Raw genomic sequence first — 21,220 nt, 5'->3', positions numbered from 1 at the left:
AATGAGAGCCATTAAAGAAACAAATCTTGATCAGTGTGTTTGTCTGTGTTGTCAGGAGCTGTTAGCCAGTCTACCTCAGAAAGTGAATGAGGACTGGGACCTGGGCCTGGAAAACCACAGCAAGTCTGGCGTAGAGAGGCCCACCATCCAAAAAGAGTCCTCTGTATCAGAGGAGGAGGGGGACACAGATCAAATGAGACTATAAATGCAGGGCAGCTTCCACCTCTTCTGTTACTCACATGTGCCACATAGTGCCTGTGGAAATAAACCAATAACTGTTGGACCCCACAAGTCATTTTCTATAGCATATCAGACTGCCTTGGCCAGGTCCAGTACTATCAAATAAATGCCACTAAGTCAACACAAGATCTGTGTCTTATTATTTTATGAAGACTGGAAGCATAAAATGTTCTAATTTAGACTATAAATAAGCAGGTTCAAACAAGCAAGAGTGCTGTTCTGGGGTGTGTTTCCCAAAGCCAACTATGGTCGCAAGTTTTGTCATTACCATTACAGTTCAAGACCATAGTTGGCTAACGATGGTTTTGGTAAACACACTCCTGAATGTTAGCGTGCCTGCGATTTGGCCGTGGCTGCAGGTAATTGCAGCTGTGCTGATTATTCAGAATGACAGCATGATTCTATAAGCAAGTAACTTGTGTTTCCCAGTTGGTTTGGATTTTTGTTCATTCTCAATGAAAACAGCTCGCTCAGTAGAAACCAAAGTGTCAGAATGTGCATGTCAGCAAACCTTACACAGACTGAAAGTCAGTCTGGAAATGTGTATGTGAGTGAAGAGGAGAGACTCAACACTCAAAATCTTCTCTAGACACTACAGGTGGTTAGAATTACCTGGCTCTAAGTGTTGCAACATAAAAAGGGAAGGCCACACATGGAAATCAATTTAACAAACAAACATTTAATCAGAAATAAATCTAAATATTAATACAAAAAAAAGGTAAACTAAAATAAAAAGCAATCCAGGGCTGAAAAGGAAACAGTTGAATGGCACCAGCAGGCTTGCTATCTAGCTCAGTCTCCCCTTCTTCAATTACATCTAACACTCCTCACTTGTTCCTGGCGGTTCCTCTAGAAGCGACCAGACACGGCACAACACCACCTTGTGAAAAAAGTACAAAACACACCTTGGGCCAGAACTCTTCCCCCTTAAAAGAGAGACCCTACAAAGGGAACTCAGTTACTCAGCAAACACGTTACTCAGTGCAAAACCAAAAATAAACACTTTACATAACGCTTTACACATAATTTATCAAAAGAAAATATTTTAATCTTGGGCTCCCATACAACTGATGACACTTACCCTTTCCTTCTTACAACTTCCACCTTAATAATGCCCAACGAATAAGTCCTTTGCAGCAATTGTAGAAATGTAAGTGGGGTGTGATCTGAAAAGACCACTACAGACACAGAACCCCACCTCAACATACACTTCAAAATGCTGCAATGCCCACACCAAAGCCATTGTTTCTTATTTGATAGCAGAATAATTAAGTTGATATGAATTAAATTTCTTAGAAAGAAACTAATTGGTTTGTTGACTCCTTCATAATCTTTTTGCTCTCATACAGCTTCTGCATCCACTTGACTCTTTCCTATTGAGCTGATTATCTGAATCAGGTGTATTAATTAAGAGAAACATACTATAAATGTGCATACAAAACATACAGTTGTGTTCAGAATTATAGGCACCCTTGGTAAATATGATCAAAGATGACTGTAAAAATATATCTGCATTGTTTATCCTTTTGATCTTTAATTAATAAAATTAGCAAAAATCTAACCTTTCACTGAAGGAAAAGAATTGAAAGTGGGGGAAAATCACATTATGAAAAATTGTGTTCTCCAAAACACATAGGCCACAGTTATTGGCACCCTATTCAATACTTTTTGCAACCTCCTTTTGCCAGGATAACAGCTCTGAGTCTTCACCTATAATGCCTGATGAGTTTGGAGAACACCTGACAAGTGATTAGAGACCATTCCTTCTACACAATCTCTCCAGATCCTTCAGATTATTTCCAGCTCCATGTTGGTGCTTCTTGTCTTCAGTTCACTCCACTCATTTTCTTTAGGGTTCAGGTCAGGGGACTGGGATGACCATGGCAGAAGCTTAATTTTGTGCTCAGTGACACATTTTTGTGTTGGTTTGGATGTTTGTTTTGGATCATTGTCCTGATGGACGATTCAATCACGACCCATTATAGAATTTCTAGCAGAAGCGGTCAGGTTTCGATTTTTTTATCTGTTGGTATTCAATAGAATCCATGATACCATGTATCTAAACAAGATGTCCAGGACCTCCAGTGGAAAAATAGGCCCACAACATTAAAGATCCAGCAGTATATTTAACCCTCAGGGGTCTGAGGCTGATTTGGGGCCTGGAGAAGTTTTGACATGCCCTGACATTTGTGCTTTTTTCAGTTGTTCATAAACATATTAATGGAAAAAGTGTCATTACACTGTATTCAGCACAAACTAGGCTACAATAATATGTAAGGAACATATATGTACATGTTTGTATTTTTGAAGGAATAACGTTTATGCGTGGTTATTGAAAAAACAAAAAACTTAAGTCACTGAAATAAAGCCAAAAAATATATATTAAATCTGTGTTCACAAGACTTCTGGGTATTGGAGTTTTTGCTTCAAAATTATGTAAAAATTATCATTCCTACTCCTTCATATAAAACAATAGAGAGATTTACATTTTCTAAAACATCTTTGGTCAAGAAACACAGTATGCGTGGAGGCGTGAATAATCATGAATAAAGGGTGATTCTCACCTGAGAAGACAAATCGCATAAAAGAGCTCTAATGACCTGCATAAATAATGAGCTCTTTCAGACAGGTAGGCTGTGAAAAAACCCTCTGTTGATCATGTCTCAAGCTCATCATAATGTAAATCAAACATACAGAAAAAACAGCAATACTGTGAAATATTATTACAATTTAAAATAATGGTATTCTATTATTAAAATATAATGCATTTCTATGATACAAAGTGTCTGAACAGTTATGTTACCTCTATGGCATTTCATATAGGCTTTTAGCTTAAAAGCATGCACATTTGGAGAAATATTGATGGATTCTCATGTTTATGTCAATTTTCTATACAGAGGAGTATTTATTCATTATTTATTGTCGTCACTGTGAACGCTGGATACTGTTTACAATTCATACTTGCAGCCGGAGGGCACTCTGTGCATTTTTAGTCCACAAATGCCAATGCTAAAGAAGAATAGGCAATCCAGGAAATAACTGAACTAACAGAGGCCAGAGATCGCTAACTATGGCTATTCAAAACACTTTTCAAGACAATAAATACACGATTGAGACAATGAATGCATGTATTGACTGAATTTGCCTCTGAATAGCGCTGACTCCGTGGGCGTGGCCGCATTAGCGGATAATGAGCTGAATCACGGACTTCTGACATGGCTCACTTTTCATACAGATTACATAAACACAGAAGGTTTGTTTTCGATTTGACTTACAAGATTTAAAACCTGACATTTCAACGTTTTTTTAGACATAAGTCTAATTTTTTTGTGATTATTGTTCACTAAGTTACAGTTCATTTTTTGAGAACTATCAGATTGGACTTCGTTCAGAGGGAGACGAGAGATCACGCATCATGTTAGTTTTCTTTATTTTACAAAAAGCACAACATTTTGTTTTTACTCTGAGTGTACACAAATGAAAGAAGATATTCCACAGATTAAAATGGTGTATAGCTCTTAATTGTATGTGCAACATTGACAGAGTATTTTGAGTCTCTTTCACACTGGTTAGAAAAAAACTGCGGTGATCACGCCGGCGTGACCGCCGACCCGAGGGAGTTAACCATGGTCATGGGGTACTTTTTATCTCTGTGTGCACCAAAACCATCTGGTGGGTTTGCTGCCAAAAATCTTCCAGGCAGATTTGTAACATCTTTAGTTGATTGAAACTTCTTAATTATTGCCCTGATAGTAGAAATGGATATTTTCAATGCTTTAGCTATTTTCTTACAGCCACTTTGTATTTTGTGAATCTAAACAATCTTTTGCTGCACATCAGTACTATATTCTTTGGTTTTACCCATTGTGATGAGTGATTATGGGAATTTGGCCTTTGTTTTTCCTCATGTTTATACTCCTGTGGAACAGGAAGTCATGGCTGGACAATTTCATGTTCATGATCACTTTGGTCCACTAAAAAATGTAAATATGAATGGGAATATACTTCAGAGATATTTTACTCATTTCATAATGTGATTTTCCCCCCACTTCCAATTCTTTTCCTTCAATGAAAGGTTAGATTTTTGATCAACAGGATAAACAATGCAGATTTATTTTTACAGTAATCTTTGACCATATTTACCAAGGATGCCAATAATTCTGAGCACAACTGTATCCGACTTAAGCCCTGATAATCTTCAGTTGAAGTAACCTTATCAAACGAGCTTCTCGAACACAACATGACACTGCCTTCTATGTACGACACTCTCACACCACCAACATCTTTTTCTCTTCTTGCTGTGCGTCCGGAACGTGTGACATCTGTTTTTGCAGTGAATGAGATGAAAACAACAGTAGCATTGCTAAGAACCCAGTATGGCAAACTTATAAAGCCTAAACTCAGTGGCAGTGGACAGAAACCCCTTACCCCAAGCAAAACTGGATCCTCTGACATCTGGACTTTTTTAAGGCCCATGTGATGTACAGACCCACTGAATCAACTGAGAGTAAGAGATATAAAATGTATGCAAACAAAGTTGTGTTGTGTTCTCTTGTATTTCTACTACACATACAGTGCTCAGCGTAAATGAGTACACATTGAAAAAACAATTTCCAAAATGTTGACGAGACTAAGTTTTATATAACATCTGTTTAACTTATAACATGAAAGTAAGGTTAATAATATAACTTAGAAAACAAAATTTTCAGTTTTACTCAAATTAGAGTGATGCAAAAATGAGTACATCCCACTGAAAGTCTCTGGAGCAAAGCTAAATTTTAGACTACATATGTCTAATTTAACAAGAATTCAACCACATGTGAGTCTAATTATTCAGTACACAGGTGTCCAGCCGACAGTTAACTATAAAAGGATGTTAAAATCCCTTCCTATTTCATGCTGTCAGCAATGGCACCACATGGAAGAGAAATGTCACAAGACCTGAGAAAGAAAATAATTTATTTTCACCAGAAAGTGAAGGCTGCAAGAAGATCAGCAAAGCTTTACTTATTAGTCAGAATACTGTAGCAAAAGTGGTACAAAAATTTAAAAAAGCTGGAACTGCAACCATCTCACAGGAAGTTAACACCTCGACAGGAGCATCTGCTGATGCGAAGGGCTGAAGAAAATTGGCATGCAAGTTCACTGCAGTTATCTAAAGAAGTAGAAAGCCAAACTGGGGTGACTATTTCCCGTGACACAATACGGCGTACGCTGCAGAGGAAATGCATGGGTGCCATCCACAAAAGAAGCCTCTCCCAAAGCCCAGGCACAAAAAAGCCAGCCGAGAGTTTGCCAGGGCCCATGCTGACAAAGATGAAGACTACTGGGACTCTATACTCTGGAGTGATGAGACCAAGATAAATGTTTTTGGAACTGATGGCGTCGCAAAGGTGAGGAATACAAAGAAAAATGCATGGTGCCTACAGTGAAACGTGGTGGCAGTGTCCTTATGTGGGGCTGCATGAGTGCTGCTGGTGTCGAGGAGCTGCATTTCATTGATGGCATCATGAATTCACAGATGTACTGTTTATACTGAAAGAGAATATGCCACTTTCACTTCGTGCCCTTGGTCGTCGTGCACTTTTCCAACATGACAATGATCCTAAACACACATCTAAGGCCACTGTTGGATTTCTGAAGAAGAACAGGGTGAAAGTGATTCAGTGGCCAAGTATGTCTCCTGAGTATGTCCCAATCGAACCCCTATGGGAAATTCTGAAGAGACCAGTTCAGCATCACTCTCCATCCAGCATCCAGTCTCTAAAAGAGGTCATTCTTGAAGAATGGAAAAAGATAGATGTTGCAAAATGTCGCCAACTTGTTTATTCCATGCCTAGAAGACTTTGTGCTGTCATTAAAAATCATGGAGGCCATACAAACTACTAGATGTAGTAGTTTTTGTTGTGGGGTGTTACTCATTTTTGCATCACCCTAATTTTGTGAAAATTTTGTTCTCTAAGTTACATTATTAACCTTACTTTCATGTTATAATTTAAACAGATGTTATATAAAACTTATCAATATTTTGGAAATCGTTTTTGTGTTCATTGAGATATTGTTTAAAATGTTACTTTTCAAAGAGGGTGTATTCATTTATGCTGAGCACTGTAAGTAGTCCAATGAAGCAGGTAAGGAGTGTTCGTACGGACAAGACCAGACAAGGGAGTGCAGGAGAAGTGTCTCTTCATGGTGAGTGCGGATGATGAGGTGCAGGTGCAGTGAATCAGAATTCCGGGGAGAGTGAATGAGTGGGTGGAGCGTGCTGATCTGGTGACGATCTGATCAAATATAAATCTATTATTGTTACAACAGAGACACGGAGACTGAAGTAGAAGCAATCCAGTTAAGTATTTATTCACAAGTTGTAGAGCACAGAGTGATAGCAAGCAGATATAGCGTGATGAGAGATGAATGGGATATAATACTGTCCTTTTAAACTTGCAGATGCTGGATGAGAGATGTAATGGAGGGAGACGATGGAGACACTCACACACACAGGTAGGTTTGCACACGGGGAGACCAGGAGACGAAGGAGATGAAGGAGATCGCTGGAGCAGGTAGGTAAGTCGTTTGGGAGTCCTTAAGGTAAGCATACATATGTCGTAGTGCGAACGAGACCGGACAGTGAGTGTGTGTGAGTGTGGTGGCTTTATAGTGCTGGTGATTGCAGAGTTAATGACGTGCAGGTGGCGGTGATTAGAAGGCTGGTGATTGAGTGCGTGGGTACTGCAGTGAGGTGGAACCTGACGTGTCTGTGACAGTACCCCCCCTCCCACGGCCCGCTCCTGAGGGCCGCGGACCTCGACGCCGTGGTGGTCGTCCTCTAGGTCGTGGGGCAGGTCTGTCCGGGTGATTGGCGTGGAAGTTCTGTAATAGAATAGGATCAAGGATATCATTCTTGGGCACCCATGAGCGTTCCTCGGGGCCATAACCTTCCCAGTCAACGAGGTATTCGAGCTGACCACCACGGCGCCGGGAATCCAGGATCTCATGAACCACGTAAGCTGTGCCGTCCTCCAGGATGAGTGGAAGGGGGGCTCGGCGGCTGCCACGTCAGGTTCTGTGGAGGGAACAACAGAAGGGTGGTGAGGTTTTAGTAGAGAAACGTGGAAAGTAGGATGAATTCTACTATACTGTGCAGGGAGTTGGAGACGGTAAGTGACGGGGTTGATCTGCCGAAGGATGGTGAACGGGCCAATGAAGCGGGGACTCAGCTTCTTGCAGGGCAGACGCATCCTGATGTCCCTGGTGGACAGCCAGACCTTCTGCCCCGGTTGATAGACTGGAGCGTCGGAGCGCCGAAGGTCGGCTGTCCTCTTGCGTCTGCGCAGGGCTCTCTGCAGTTGGTGGTGAGCTGAGTCCCATACCCTCTCGCTCTCCCGGAACCAGTAGTCGACTGCAGGGACGTTGGAGGGTTCCCCATCCCAGGGGAACAGCGGGGGTTGGTAGCCGAGTACGCACTGGAAGGGTGTTAGTCCAGTTGTGGCTTGACAGAGGGAGTTCTGTGCGTACTCGGCCCAACCCAGGTACTGGTTCCAGGAGTTCTGGTGGCCGTGACAGAAGGTACGCAGGAAGCGGCCAATCTCCTGGATCTTCCTTTCCGTCTGCCCGTTCGACTGAGGATGGTATCCAGATGACAGGCTGACGGTCACACCCAGGAGGGAGAAGAAGGCCTTCCAGACGTGGGAAATGAATTGGGGTCCTCTGTCTGAGACTATATCTTCAGGTATTCCATAATAGCGAAAAACATGGTTGAATAGCATCTCTGCTGTGGCCATAGCGGTAGGTAGACCCTCCAGGGGTATCAAACGGCAGGACTTAGAGAAGCGGTCTACCACCACCAGGATGCACGTGTGACCGTCAGACTCAGGGAGATCGGTGACGAAGTCCACTCCCAGGTGTGACCAGGGTCGCTCAGGAACGGGCAGAGGAAGTAGCTTGCCGGTGGGAAGATGGCGTGGACTCTTGGAAATGGCGCACTCCCTGCAGCCCTGCACGTACCTTCTGACGTCGTTGGCCATGTTGGGCCACCAGAAGCGTTGTTTGAGCAACGAGAGGGTCTCATTGACCCCCGGGTGACCAGTACCAAGTGATGAGTGGGTATTGTGCAGAAGTGGAGTGCGACGTGCCCGTGTGACATATTGCAAGCCTTGGGGGCAACCCGGCGGAGTGCGTGTGGAGGCATTGGAGGAGGGAATGGTTTCTTCAGACCACTGGATAGGGTTCACGAAGATAGACTCCGGCAGGATCTTTTCAGGCTCTTCGGGCTTTTCCTCAGGGGAATGGATACGAGACAGAGCGTCAGCTTTAGTGTTCTTAGAACCAGGGCGGTAAGAGATGGAGAAATTGAATCTCGAGAAAAACATGGCCCAGCGAGCTTGGCGAGGGTTGAGTCTTTTGGCAGCCTTCAGATATTCGAGGTTTTTATGGTCAGTGAGAACTTGAAACGGATGAGTAGCCCCTCCAACCAATGCCTCCACTCCTCAAGGGCAAGCTTGACGGCCAGGAGTTCGCGGTCACCGATGTCATAATTGACCTCCGCCGGGTTGAGCTTGCGGGAGAAGAAGGCGCATGGATGGAGTCTACTTGGCGTCCCCTGCTGCTGTGAAAGGACTGCTCCCACTCCGGTGGTGGAGGCGTCCACTTCCACGATGAATGGTAGGTCCGGGTTAGGGTGGACGAGGAGGGGAGCGGTGGTGAAGGCTCTTTTCAGGGTCTCGAAGGCGTTGGTGGCAAGTTGGGACCAGGACAGAGACTTGGGCTGGTTACGGAGTAAGTTGGTGAGTGGACTGACGATGGTGCTGTAATTCTTGATAAATCTGCGGTAGAAGTTGGAGAAACCTAGGAATCGTTGGAGCTCTTTGATAGTTGATGGAGTGGGCCAGGACTGGATAGCGGTGACCTTGCCCTCGTCCATCCGGATGCCACTGTGGTCAATGATGTATCCTAGGAACTGGACGGAGGGCTGGTGAAAGGAGCACTTTTCAGCTTTTAGGAAGAGGTGAAACTGCCGTAAGCGTTGAAGGACCTCCGCAACGTGGTGGCGATGTTCGGCCAAGCTCCGGGAGTAGATGAGGATGTCATCAATATATACCAGAACGAACTTGTGGAGAAACTCCCGGAGCACCTCATGAATGAAATCCTGGAATACGGAGGGGCGTTGACCAGGCCATACGGCATGACGAGATATTCGTAGTGTCCGGTGGGCGTGACAAAGGCGGTCTTCCACTCGTCCCCCTCACGTATCCGGATGAGGTTGTACGCGCTGCGGAGGTCCAACTTGGTGAACACAGTGGCACCGCGGAGATGTTCCAGGGCCGCTGGGACGAGGGGAAGTGGGTAGCGGAATTTGACGGTGATCTTGTTGAGGGCACGGTAGTCGATGCATGGCCTCAAGCCTCCGTCCTTCTTTGCCACGAAAAAGAAGCTTGAAGCAGCAGGGGAAGTAGACGGGCGGATGTATCCCTGTTCGAGTGCCTCTTTGATGTATTCCTCCATGGCCTTCTCCTCCGGTAGTGATAGGGGGTAGATGCGTCCCCTAGGCACTGGTTCACCCGGTAGCAGATCGATGGCACAGTCCCATGGCCGGTGTGGAGGAAGTTTGGAGGCGCGCTGCGGGCAGAAAACGTCACTGAAGGGGGCGTAGTCCGGGGGAACATCCACGGAGCGTTTCTCGACAGGGCTTTCGATGGAAGTGGCGTTCATGGAGAGAGACTTGGAGAGTGGAGACTTTGGAACAGGAAGCGCTGGGAAACAGTCGGGAAAGCAGTGATCGCCCCACTTCAGGACTTCGCCCATGCGCCAGGAGATGGTGGGATTGTGTTGTTCTAGCCACGGGCGCCCTAGAACCACGTCAGCGGTGGATTCCTCCAGAACCAGCAGATGTACCTTCTCAGAGTGCAGGATGCCGACACAGAGTTGAAGAGGTCCCACATAATGACGGATGTTCTTACGGCTCAAGGGTTTGCCCGTGATGGAGTGGATTTGATAGCAAGTCGGAGACGGGGAGACTTTGAGGTTGAGTTGTCGGCAGAGGGCACCAGAGATGAAATTTCCTGCTGACCCTGAGTCGAGGAGCGCCACCACTGGAACAGAGGTGTTTGCAGCAGTAAGGATTACAACAGTAGTGAGTGGTTTCATTTTTTGGATAGAGGGAAAAATTGCACTCACCACGGGCCGAGGAGGACGGGTTGGGCATGTAGAGATGACATGCCCCGGTAATCCACAATATAAACATAAGTTCAGGGTCAGCCTTCTTTGTCTTTCATTTGTGGTGAGACGAGAATGATCAATCTGCATGGGTTCGGTGGCTGGTTCTGGAGGGCTGACGGGTTCGGACCGACGGAGGAGGTTGGTGATGGTTGACTGGCCCTGGTGCTCTAGGAGACACGACTGCATACGGGACCCCACGCGAATGGCGAGTTGGATAAAGCGTTCAAGTCCAATGGAGTCCTCGTATGCAGCGAGATGCAGCCGCATATTGGGTTCCAACCCCTGACGGAATGATGTGATGAGAGCTTGTTCATTCCATCCGCTGGTGGCGGCTAGCGTTCGGAACTGCAAGGCATAGTCGTTAACAGAGAGATTACGTTGTTTTAGATTGTAGAGTTTCTCACCAGTCGAGGAATCCGTCAGAGGTTTCCCGAAGACCTCCCGGAAGTGAGAGACGAACGCCGAGTATGATCTGACCACAGGGCCTTTTTGAGTCCACAGAGAGTCTGCCCATTGCAGGGCCTTACCTTGCAATTGCGAGATGATGAACGCTATTTTAGCTGCGTCGGTGGTGTAGAATTGCGGCTGCATCTCCAGGACCAGTTCGCATTGGAGAAGGAATCCGCTGCATTCCTCCGCCGATCCAGAGTAGGGCGCCGGTTTGGCCATGGGACTGGCGGTGAATGCTGGTGAGGAAGCGGTGCTGGCTGGTGCTGGAGTGGAAGCGTTGCTGGAGGAAGATGACGATAGCTGTGGTGTGAGTGCTCGGCGCAGCGTGTCCACGAGCTCTTGAAACGGGTCGTTGGTGCTCATACTGTGAAGTTGTTATGGTCCGGTCTTCTGTTACAACAGAGACACGGAGACTGAAGTAGAAGCAATCCAGTTAAGTATTTATTCACAAGTTGTAGAGCACAGAGTGATAGCAAGCAGATATAGCGTGATGAGAGATGAATGGGATATAATACTGTCCTTTTAAACTTGCAGATGCTGGATGAGAGATGTAATGGAGGGAGACGATGGAGACACTCACACACACAGGTAGGTTTGCACACGGGGAGACCAGGAGACGAAGGAGATGAAGGAGATGAAGGAGATGAAGGAGATGAAGGAGATGAAGGAGATGAAGGAGATGAAGGAGATGAAGGAGATGAAGGAGATGAAGGAGATGAAGGAGATGAAGGAGATCGCTGGAGCAGGTAGGTAAGTCGTTTGGGAGTCCTTAAGGTAAGCATACATATGTCGTAGTGCGAACGAGACCGGACAGTGAGTGTGTGTGAGTGTGGTGGCTTTATAGTGCTGGTGATTGCAGAGTTAATGACGTGCAGGTGGCGGTGATTAGAAGGCTGGTGATTGAGTGCGTGGGTACTGCAGTGAGGTGGAACCTGACGTGTCTGTGACAATTATGAAGTGTATTACTGAACATAAAATTACATTATGATATATTAGTAAATATATTGTCACATATTTTTTAATATATAAAAAGTGGCAATTCCTTATGTATTATGCTGTATATTTTCAAATATACTGTTATATAATTTAACATAATGACCATTCATATATAGGGAAATATATTTTCTTTCCATAGGTCAAAACAATATCGGCAAACAGTTCAGGAAATATATTTAGACATTCAGAAAAGCATAGAGCTGAACAAAACACTCCCCTCCCTCCACAGCTCTCACAGAACACAAGACAAGACGAGCCAGTACCAATGCTGAACATTGCTTAAAAATAATATTTTATGAATGTTCAGGTTCTTCCTCTCAATGGTTACAGCACATCCCCTGTCTTCCCTGCTAGAGACAAAAGAGGATTGAGCAGTTCTGAGAGTCTGGCCCAGAGGCTGAAGACATACAGACACATTTGCAACAAGTTTGAACTCAGGAGAGCAAACCTTCACTTCATGGTAACTTCATCATTGTGTTCCAGACTTTAAGGAACTTTTGCTCATAACTTTTGTGTTATATTTCCATAACGTTACTCCGCCATATCCCAACTTGTATTTCATATGCACTTTATTCCTTTATCGTTCATGGATTTTGATTTAATAGTTGATTTACTCTTGTTTATCTTTTTGTTAATTTTTTTAATTTTATTACACTTGTGTCTTTCTTGTGTTAATATTTCAGAAGAGGCTCTTCAAGTTAACAATATCTCACAAATCCTTTAGGTTGGTCTTATGAAAAACTCCCTCCAATTTACATAATTTTATTTATTCAACAGTCATCTTTGATTGTCATTACTGTTAAGGTAAAATTCCTTAGCTGGTGCTCCGAGGAAAAGGGAATAAGAGGTCACCTGACACTCTCACACTCACCTTAAGTGATGTGACCAAAACTCACAATATTATTTGGTGCCCATCTAGACCAAATCCTTCTTGTTCATTTTAAACATAAATCACAAAGAAAATAGTTCATTTAATAATGTAAATTAAGTCAATAAATGTGTTCACCTTATACTTTTGTCACTGCAATGTCTTTAAATTTCTCAGCACAGTGTAAGTCTACCTGGTGGGTGGGTGGGTGAGGGGCTGCATTCTGATATGTTGTATACTTTTTATTTAAATGATTATTCAATAAAAACAATTGTTCAACAAAAAAAAAAGTGTTCACCTTACATAATCAACATAATATTATTAAGTAAATTGCACATATAAATATTATGTAACAGTGATATTCAAATGATTTGTATTTACTCAAAGAAATTTTGTTAGCTTTACTTGAATTTCTTTTGTTCATTCAACTAAATTGTTTTTTGTACAAATTACTCACTATAGTTGCGTGGAACCACTTGACACTTCTTTTTTAAGTCAATCATACAAATTAATTTGTAGTCTGAGATTAAGAATATGCTGTGAATTCTCATTATGAATATACCAGGGTGAGTATTTTTTGTTTGTTTGTTTGTTTGTTTGTTTTAGCAATGATTTAATGACCATCCATATTTATTTTTTGGTCTTTATTACAATTTAAACAGAAAACAGGTAATATGTTTTTAAAAACAACAACAACAACAACAAAATGGCTTCTTTATAGGGGTGGTTGAATATGATTTCACTTTTTTAATTACATAGTTCTGACAAGAAACTCTGACGATGCAGGCTGATGGGTCTTTAATTCATTTGGTAGCAATCACATCATTATCTACACAGCACAGCTGATTGGTTGCTGTTGCATCAGTGGCCAATGAGCTTGCTGCTCAAACATTCAAATATTTGGCATTGATGGCTGTTAGCAGTCTGCAGGGTGCTTTCAGAACCCTCCTCCTTCCCCAGCTCCACCTGTGAAGATCTGCTACGGGGGTTAGTTCATGTATGTTACATGTACAGCAGCAGCAGCAGCATGTCTTACATGCTCACAGCAATGTCTGTGAATGTTTTGGCGGTAGTAAGTCTCGGTACTTGCACTGTAGCAGCAGCATAGCAGATCTATTCCGCCAAGAACAAATACATTAACATTGTCATATCCATTATCATGCTAATCTCAATTACCATACCAATATCCCAAGAGTTGTCTTGACAGAACTTTAGTTAGTGTGTAATGTTGCTGTTTGAGCATAAACAACACCTGCAAAGTTACGATGCTCAAAGTTCAATGCAAAGGGAGATGTTTTCTTTTAAGGAATTCTCTGTTTAAGGACTACAACAAGCTTCTTCCCGGGTGGGTGACATCACTAACCCTAAAATTTACATAAACCCTGCCCCGAAAACATGCAACAAAGGGGGGTGAGGGCATGTTGGGCTGCTTTAGAGAAGAGGAAGAGTTGTTGTAGTAAAGTGTTGTTCCCATCCCGTCATTTTACACTGGACTGCTTCTCAAACAAGGGTCAATTCAACCCTGGATTTGCACAAAAAATGAACATGACAGCACATGCCAGTCGATGAGTTGAATCAACTCCACAGAAACTATATAAATTTATCCACTAACTGTTCAGAAACGTCCAGATGCATTCTATAAGTTGCAAGACTCCGACTCTGGTTTGAAAAATGTAAGGCTAAACACAGTAACTGAAAATTGTCATTTTGGCTGCGTGTGAAGATACTTCAGACACACCCAAAATGGTGTGTTTTTGCTCATAACCAAATAGGGGCAAATTTGACAAGCTATACAAGAAATTATGTGTGGGGTATTTTGAGTTGAAACTTCACAAACACATTCTGGGGACACCAGAGACTTATATTACATCTTGTATATCACCCCTTTAAGCAAAAATCAGTATTTAGTGTGACCTCCTGAACTTTTTCCATTTTCTCAAAGAAGAAAATCTGAGAAACTTCTTATCAAATTTAAAACATTTTCTTGGCCTTCCAGTCTTTTTACATTCCATTTAGGTTTAAAGCCCGGAATACACTGCACGATTTTTGGCTGTCCCAGACGAAACATTGCCATCGTTAATCGGCTCTTAATCGATAGTTTTCTGACAGTGTCAGAAATTCAGCATGATCATCGCACAGTGCATCTGCTGCTACGACCTACGTCTACTGACCAGCCAATAAAAATGCAACATGAAATCAATGCGACATGGCACTAAATCTTAAAACAGTTTACCTCAAGCTCTTTTCCCTTGTTTTTCGCCGCTTCCTTTTTTTTCAGCACACTTAAAATCTAATACTGCCAAAGTGTGATACAACATGGTCTTTTTGTTAACCACTAGCGCATGCTGATGATGTTTTTTTCTTCTATAGAAACTTGCATCGTAGCCTACAAGTCAACAGGTGTCATGATCGTACAGTCTACATGCATGTCGTACCCAAGTTTAAAAGATCCATGTCGCGCAGTGTGATTTGTAATGATCTTATTAGACTGTTAAAATTGTGCAGTGTATCCCGGGCTTAAGAAAGCCAGGTTCCTGCTATTGCTTAAGTGTTAAGGGTTAAGTGTCACTAAATACTTGCCACTTTAGCCTATAGAACTCTTTTTTTTTCTGTTTTTTAATACTGCATACAAATTTACTGTATTTTCTGGTTATATTCTAATAAAGAGACTGAGAAATCACCAATGTGATTTTCAAGTGATCCTGAAGAGTTTAATTAGCTTGTTCAGGTGTGTTGAATTAGGGTTGGAGTTGGCTAAACTCTCCAGAACAGTGGGTCCCCAGGAGCAGAATTGAAGACTATAAAATGTATCTGTTATCTTTTATGTCAAATACTTAATTGCAGAATTAAAGCGATTACAGTGACTTATCTAAACACCTCTGATTGGCCATTTAATTCATACCCTCAACAGAAATGTTTGTGATTGGTTATAATGCATGCTGCTGCAAACAAAGCGTAAAAAGAAATCTTCTGCAATGTGAGCAATCTATGTACTGCAGCAATCTACACTTTTTTATTTATTTTCACAATTTAATTGCATCATAACAGATATATTTTTATTGTGCACGGGCATTTTTTGCCTCTTTTTCTTGAATTTTGGGAGACATTTTTGTTCATTTTGGTGCCATTTTTGACCCAAGCCCCCCTTGAAGTCACCATGATATCAACATTGCATTGCATGATATCAGCATTGTTGCAGTGTTTATTATAAATGATTTGTACATGCACACACCATTATATATTTTTTTTAATTAATGTGCACTCATAATCTTAAAAACATTAACCTCCATCTTCTGATCGGTCTGCGTAGAGCCGCTCGGTGTATGACATCAGAGTACCGTGAGAGCGATTAGAGAGCAAACATTCCTTTCTTGCTGTGTTTTGATGTCATACACCAATCGGTCTGTGCAGCAGTGCTTCAAGTCGAACACAATGAGGCACCACTGGATTTTTGTAACCGTGCATACTTTGTACGTGCATGTCGCATATGCGTATTATTATTTTTTATTTTTTGTATTGATTAGTTTATCCACAAGTAGTTTAAGCCACTGTGCCCTGGGGGCCGTGGATTCACAAGGTAGTTGAAGAAAAATTGAATAAACAGAACAGACTGGAACGCATGCAAGCTACAGTGACAATGGAGGCCTACATAGACGAGAGATTGTGCAAAGAGTTTAGAAAGTTTGTACCACTAGCGTACGTGTAAAAAAAACCAACTAAGTACTGCTTAAGGCAGTGAGGCAAAAAGTCAGCTGCCTAAGGATATGTTCATTTATGTTTATTTGTATATAAGAGGGGTTTGCAACAGAGATGTTGTCTTATTTACATCATGACAACATGTAGCCGCACCGCTGGACGACTGCATCTCGGGAATTTGGGTATCAAAATCATTTCCGAACTTCCTAGTGGTAAACACGACATCAGAGGGTGTTCATGTGCAATTTTTACCTAGGACACTCGTATTTACAGTAATTCCAAAAGCACGTGAAGGCAGCATAAATATCCTCCACAAGAATAACTGACATTCAGATCTGCCTCCATTTAGTTAGCATCACCTAACTTACTACGATCCAATCATCTGGACTGGACAAAATCCAGTCCACCCAACATTTTTTTTTCTTTTATTATTCTTTTATTATTCTTTATTATTCTTTATTATTTATTTTATTCTTATTTTATTTTAGAACCCAGGTTTTTGTAAGAGCATGGTTTAAGGCTGATTTATACTTCTGCGCCGAGTGTACACCATAGCTATGGCATAGGCTGTGAGTAGCACGTGTGTAGCATAGCCTGACGAGCATCTCTGCAAAAAAGTAACAAAGCGTCAATTCTATGCGGACTGCAAGCACTGTAATTGGTCTGCTAGAACCCCTCCCTCAGGTCAAAAAAAAAAAAAAAATACTGGCACTGAGTGAGCGGAGAAGAGCGAGCATTTTCAACTTTCATAGGAATGAAAAAATACTCTGCTCTGTTTTAGGGGACAAGCAGCAACAAAAGTCGCTGCCTATTTGCCGCTATCACTGCTGAAGCTTCTCTGAAAATGGCTAAATTCCAAATGGCACCCTAAACTCTCACGGTCTTCCTCTGTGTCCGCACTTTCATGACGTAATGCCGCTTTGACTGCCAGGTAAATTCCTCTGCGTAGCTTGCAAACTTGCAAAAGTGTGCATTGAGGGAGCATAGTGGCAGCAAAGGGGGCACTCACGTCACGAGCACCCTTCTGAAACCTAAAATGATGAATGGGACACCCTACGGTCTCTTCGGCTTTTGCCTTGATACTGAACATGACCACATAGTCAGACACTGCCTATTAGCGGTCTGCATGTTGCACGTCGACGCGAACAACGACCCAGAAGTATAAATGAAAACAGACGCATAGCCTACGCTGCAGAGGCTCCAGCATAGGTCCGATGCAGAAGTCAGCCTTTAACTCGTGTCATTACATTTGTGCAAGGCTGCCACCTATAGTATTTAATTTGTATTATGGGAATTAATATTGTACTATTACATAGACTAGACCAGTGTTTCCCAACCCTGTTCTTGCAGGCAACACTACACATTTTCGAACTCTTCCTAATCAAACACACCTGATTCAACTCATCAGCTCAGAAATATATGGGTCAGATAAGGGAGACATCCAAAATGCTGTTAACTTTTTCTTTTATTAAGTTGGCTTGAAAAAGCCAACTTACTGTAATCCTATTTAAACTTAATATTATAATTCTTCTTCTTACTTGAATCTCCAACTCTAACTCCTAGAGCTTTAACTCCACATACTCCAAACTCGGGTCAGACCTTCAGACTGTTCTGACTTAGTGTGCTATATCTTTTCTAACTGATCCGACTTACGGTTTTCCTAAAAATGACTGTTAAAACTCGGAAAAATCCCATTGACTTTCATTGACGGAATGTTCAAATGAGCCAAGACTTTCAAATTCCAACTGTCAAAATTCAAATTCAAACTACGGAAGCCCATTAGACTCAAAAACTCAATTAGACTCAAGTGCCATTCTATGTACTATTTCTAATCCATTGAAACTCATTAAACTCTATCTATCTATCTATCTATCTATCTATCTATCTATCTATCTATCTATCTATCTATCTATCTATCTATCTATCTATCTATCTATCTATCTATCTATCTATCTATCTATCTATCTAACTCATTCAAACTCATCTATCTATCTATCTATCTATCTATCTATCTATCTATCGGTCTAACTCATTCAAACTCATCTATCTATCTATCTATCTATCTATCTATCTATCTATCTATCTATCTATCTATCTAACTCATTCAAACTATCTATCTATCTATCTATCTATCTATCTATCTATCTATCTATCTATCTATCTATCTATCTATCTATCTATCTATCTGTCTGTCTGTCTAACTCATTCAAACTCCTCTATGTATCTATCTATCTATCTGTCTAACTCATTCAAACTCATCTATCTATCTATCTATCTATCTATCTATCTATCTATCTATCTATCTATCTATCTATCTATCTATCTATCTATCTATCTATCTAACTCATTCAAACTCATCTATCTATCTATCTATCTATCTATCTGTCTAACTCATTCAAACTCATCTATCTATCTATCTATCTATCTATCTATCTATCTATCTATCTAACTCATTCAAACTCATCTATCTATCTATCTATCTATCTATCTATCTATCTATCTATCTATCTATCTATCTATCTATCTATCTATCTATCTATCTCATTCATTCAAACTCATCTATCTATCACTTCTCATCTATCTATCTATCTATCTATCTATCTATCTATCTATCTATGTTCAAATCAGAAGGTCGTACAGACATGGGGGTTGGTTTATATTGTCAAGCAGCCTTTGAAGTATCATCATTGGTAGCTGCCAAGCCACTCCCTAGCAACCAAACAGAGTACCCTAGCAACCGTCTTGCAAGATCTATATCTCTGCATCAGAACATCGTACAGACATGGGGGTTGGTTTATATTGTCAAGCAGCCTTTGGAGTATCATCATTGGTAGCTGGCAAGCCACTCCCTAGCAACCAAACAAAGTACCCTAGCAACCGTTTTGCAAAATCTATATCTCTGCATCAGAACATCGTACAGACATGGGGGTTGGTTTATATTGTCAAGCAGCCTTTGGAGTATCATCATTGGTAGCTGGCAAGCCACTCCCTAGCAACCAAACAGAGTACCCTAGCAACCATTTTGCAAAATCTATATCTCTGCATCAGAACATTGTACAGACATGGGGGTTGGTTTATATTGTCAAGCAACCTTTGGAGTATCATCACTGGTAGCTGCCAAGCCACTCCCTAGCAACCAAACAGAGTACCCTAGCAACCGTTTTGCAAAATCTATATCTCTGCATCAGAACATCGTAGAGAGATGGCGGTTGGCTCTTTTGACTCATGCTAGCAATATGGACTTCCAACATGCTACACATGCTAGCAGTGCATAGCTACATGCTAATAGTGATTAGCTAAGTGCTAAACTGGGCTAAGAACATGTTAACAACTCTATAAAAACTTGATAGTAACCATCTGTGACACTTAGCAACATCATAGCAACCAACCAGGTTACCATAGCAACTGCCTAGCAACCACCCCGAGTACCCTAGAAACCGCATAGCAACACCCTAGCAACCACCCCAAGTACCCTAGCAACCGCATAGCAACACCATAGCAACCACCCCGAGTACCCTAGCAACTGCATAGCAACACCATAGCAACCACCCCGAGTAGCCTAGCAACCGCATAGCAACATCTTAGCAACCACCCCGAGTAGCCTAGCAACCGCATAGCAACATCTTAGAAACCACCCCGAGTACCCTAGCAACCGCATAGCAACACCCTAGCAACCACCCCAAGTACCCTAGCAACCACATAGCAACACCATAGCAACCACCCAGAACACCTTAGCAACCGCATAGCAACACCTTAGCAACCACCCTGAGTACCCTAGCAACTGCATAGCAACACCCTAGCAACCATGCAGATTACCCTAGCAACCACATAGCAACACCTTAGCAACCACTCAGAACACCTTAGCAACCGCATAGCAACACCTTAGCAACCGCCCTGAGTACCCTAGCAACCGCATAGCAACCACTCCGGGTACCTTAGCAACCGCATAGCAACACCTTAGCAACCACCCCGAGTACCCTAGCAACCGCATAGCAACACCATAGCAACCACCCCGAGTACCCTAGCAACCCCATAGCAACACCTTAGCAACCACCCCGAGTACCTTAGCAACCGTATAGCAACACCCTTGCAACCACCCTGAGTACCCTAGCAACCGCCTTAAGTACCCTGACTCTATCTCTATTATTATTATTCTTCTTACTTGAATTTCCAACTCTAACTCCTCCTAGAGCTTTAACTCCACATATTCCAAACTCGGGTCAGACCTTCAGACTGTTCTGACTTAGTGTGCTATATCTTTTCTAACTGATCCGACTTACGGTTTTCCTCAAAATGACTGTTAAAACTTGGAAAAATCCCATTGACTTTCATTGACGGAATGTTCAAATGAGCCAAGACTTTCAAATTCCAACTGTCAAAATTCAAATTCAAACTACGGAAGCCCATTAGACTCAAAAACTCTATTAGACTCAAGTGCCATTCTATGTACTATTTCTAATCCATTGAAACTCATTAAACTCTATCTATCTATCTATCTATCTATCTATCTATCTATCTATCTATCTATCTATCTATCTATCTATCTATCTATGTTCAAATCAGAAGGTCGTACAGACATGGGGGTTGGTTTATATTGTCAAGCAACCTTTGGAGTATCATCACTGGTAGCTGCCAAGCCACTCCCTAGCAACCAAACAGAGTACCCTAGCAACCGTTTTGCAAAATCTATATCTCTGCATCAGAACATCGTAGAGAGCAACACCTTAGCAACCACCCCGAGTACCTTAGCAACCG

The 21,220-nt window shown here is 42.2% G+C and overlaps 1 protein-coding gene across 3 annotated transcripts in view; it reads left to right on the top strand.

The window, feature by feature from the left end:
- Positions 1-366, top strand: part of hdx (highly divergent homeobox) — a 71,396-nt gene extending 71,030 nt beyond the window's left edge. For all 3 annotated transcript variants that reach the window (XM_048179632.1, XM_048179633.1, XM_048179631.1), the window contains exon 11: positions 56-366. In XM_048179632.1, the coding sequence (XP_048035589.1) occupies positions 56-205 (150 nt within the window). In that variant the 3' untranslated portion in view covers positions 206-366. The remainder of the gene's footprint in view (positions 1-55) is intronic.
- The last annotated feature ends 20,854 nt before the right edge of the window (positions 367-21,220 follow it).

Source organism: Megalobrama amblycephala, unplaced genomic scaffold, assembly GCF_018812025.1.
Source record: "Megalobrama amblycephala isolate DHTTF-2021 unplaced genomic scaffold, ASM1881202v1 scaffold265, whole genome shotgun sequence".
NCBI classification, from domain to species: domain Eukaryota; kingdom Metazoa; phylum Chordata; class Actinopteri; order Cypriniformes; family Xenocyprididae; genus Megalobrama; species Megalobrama amblycephala.
The sequence above is the reverse complement of the archived record's forward strand: the minus strand, read 5'-3'. Positions and strand labels throughout refer to the sequence as shown.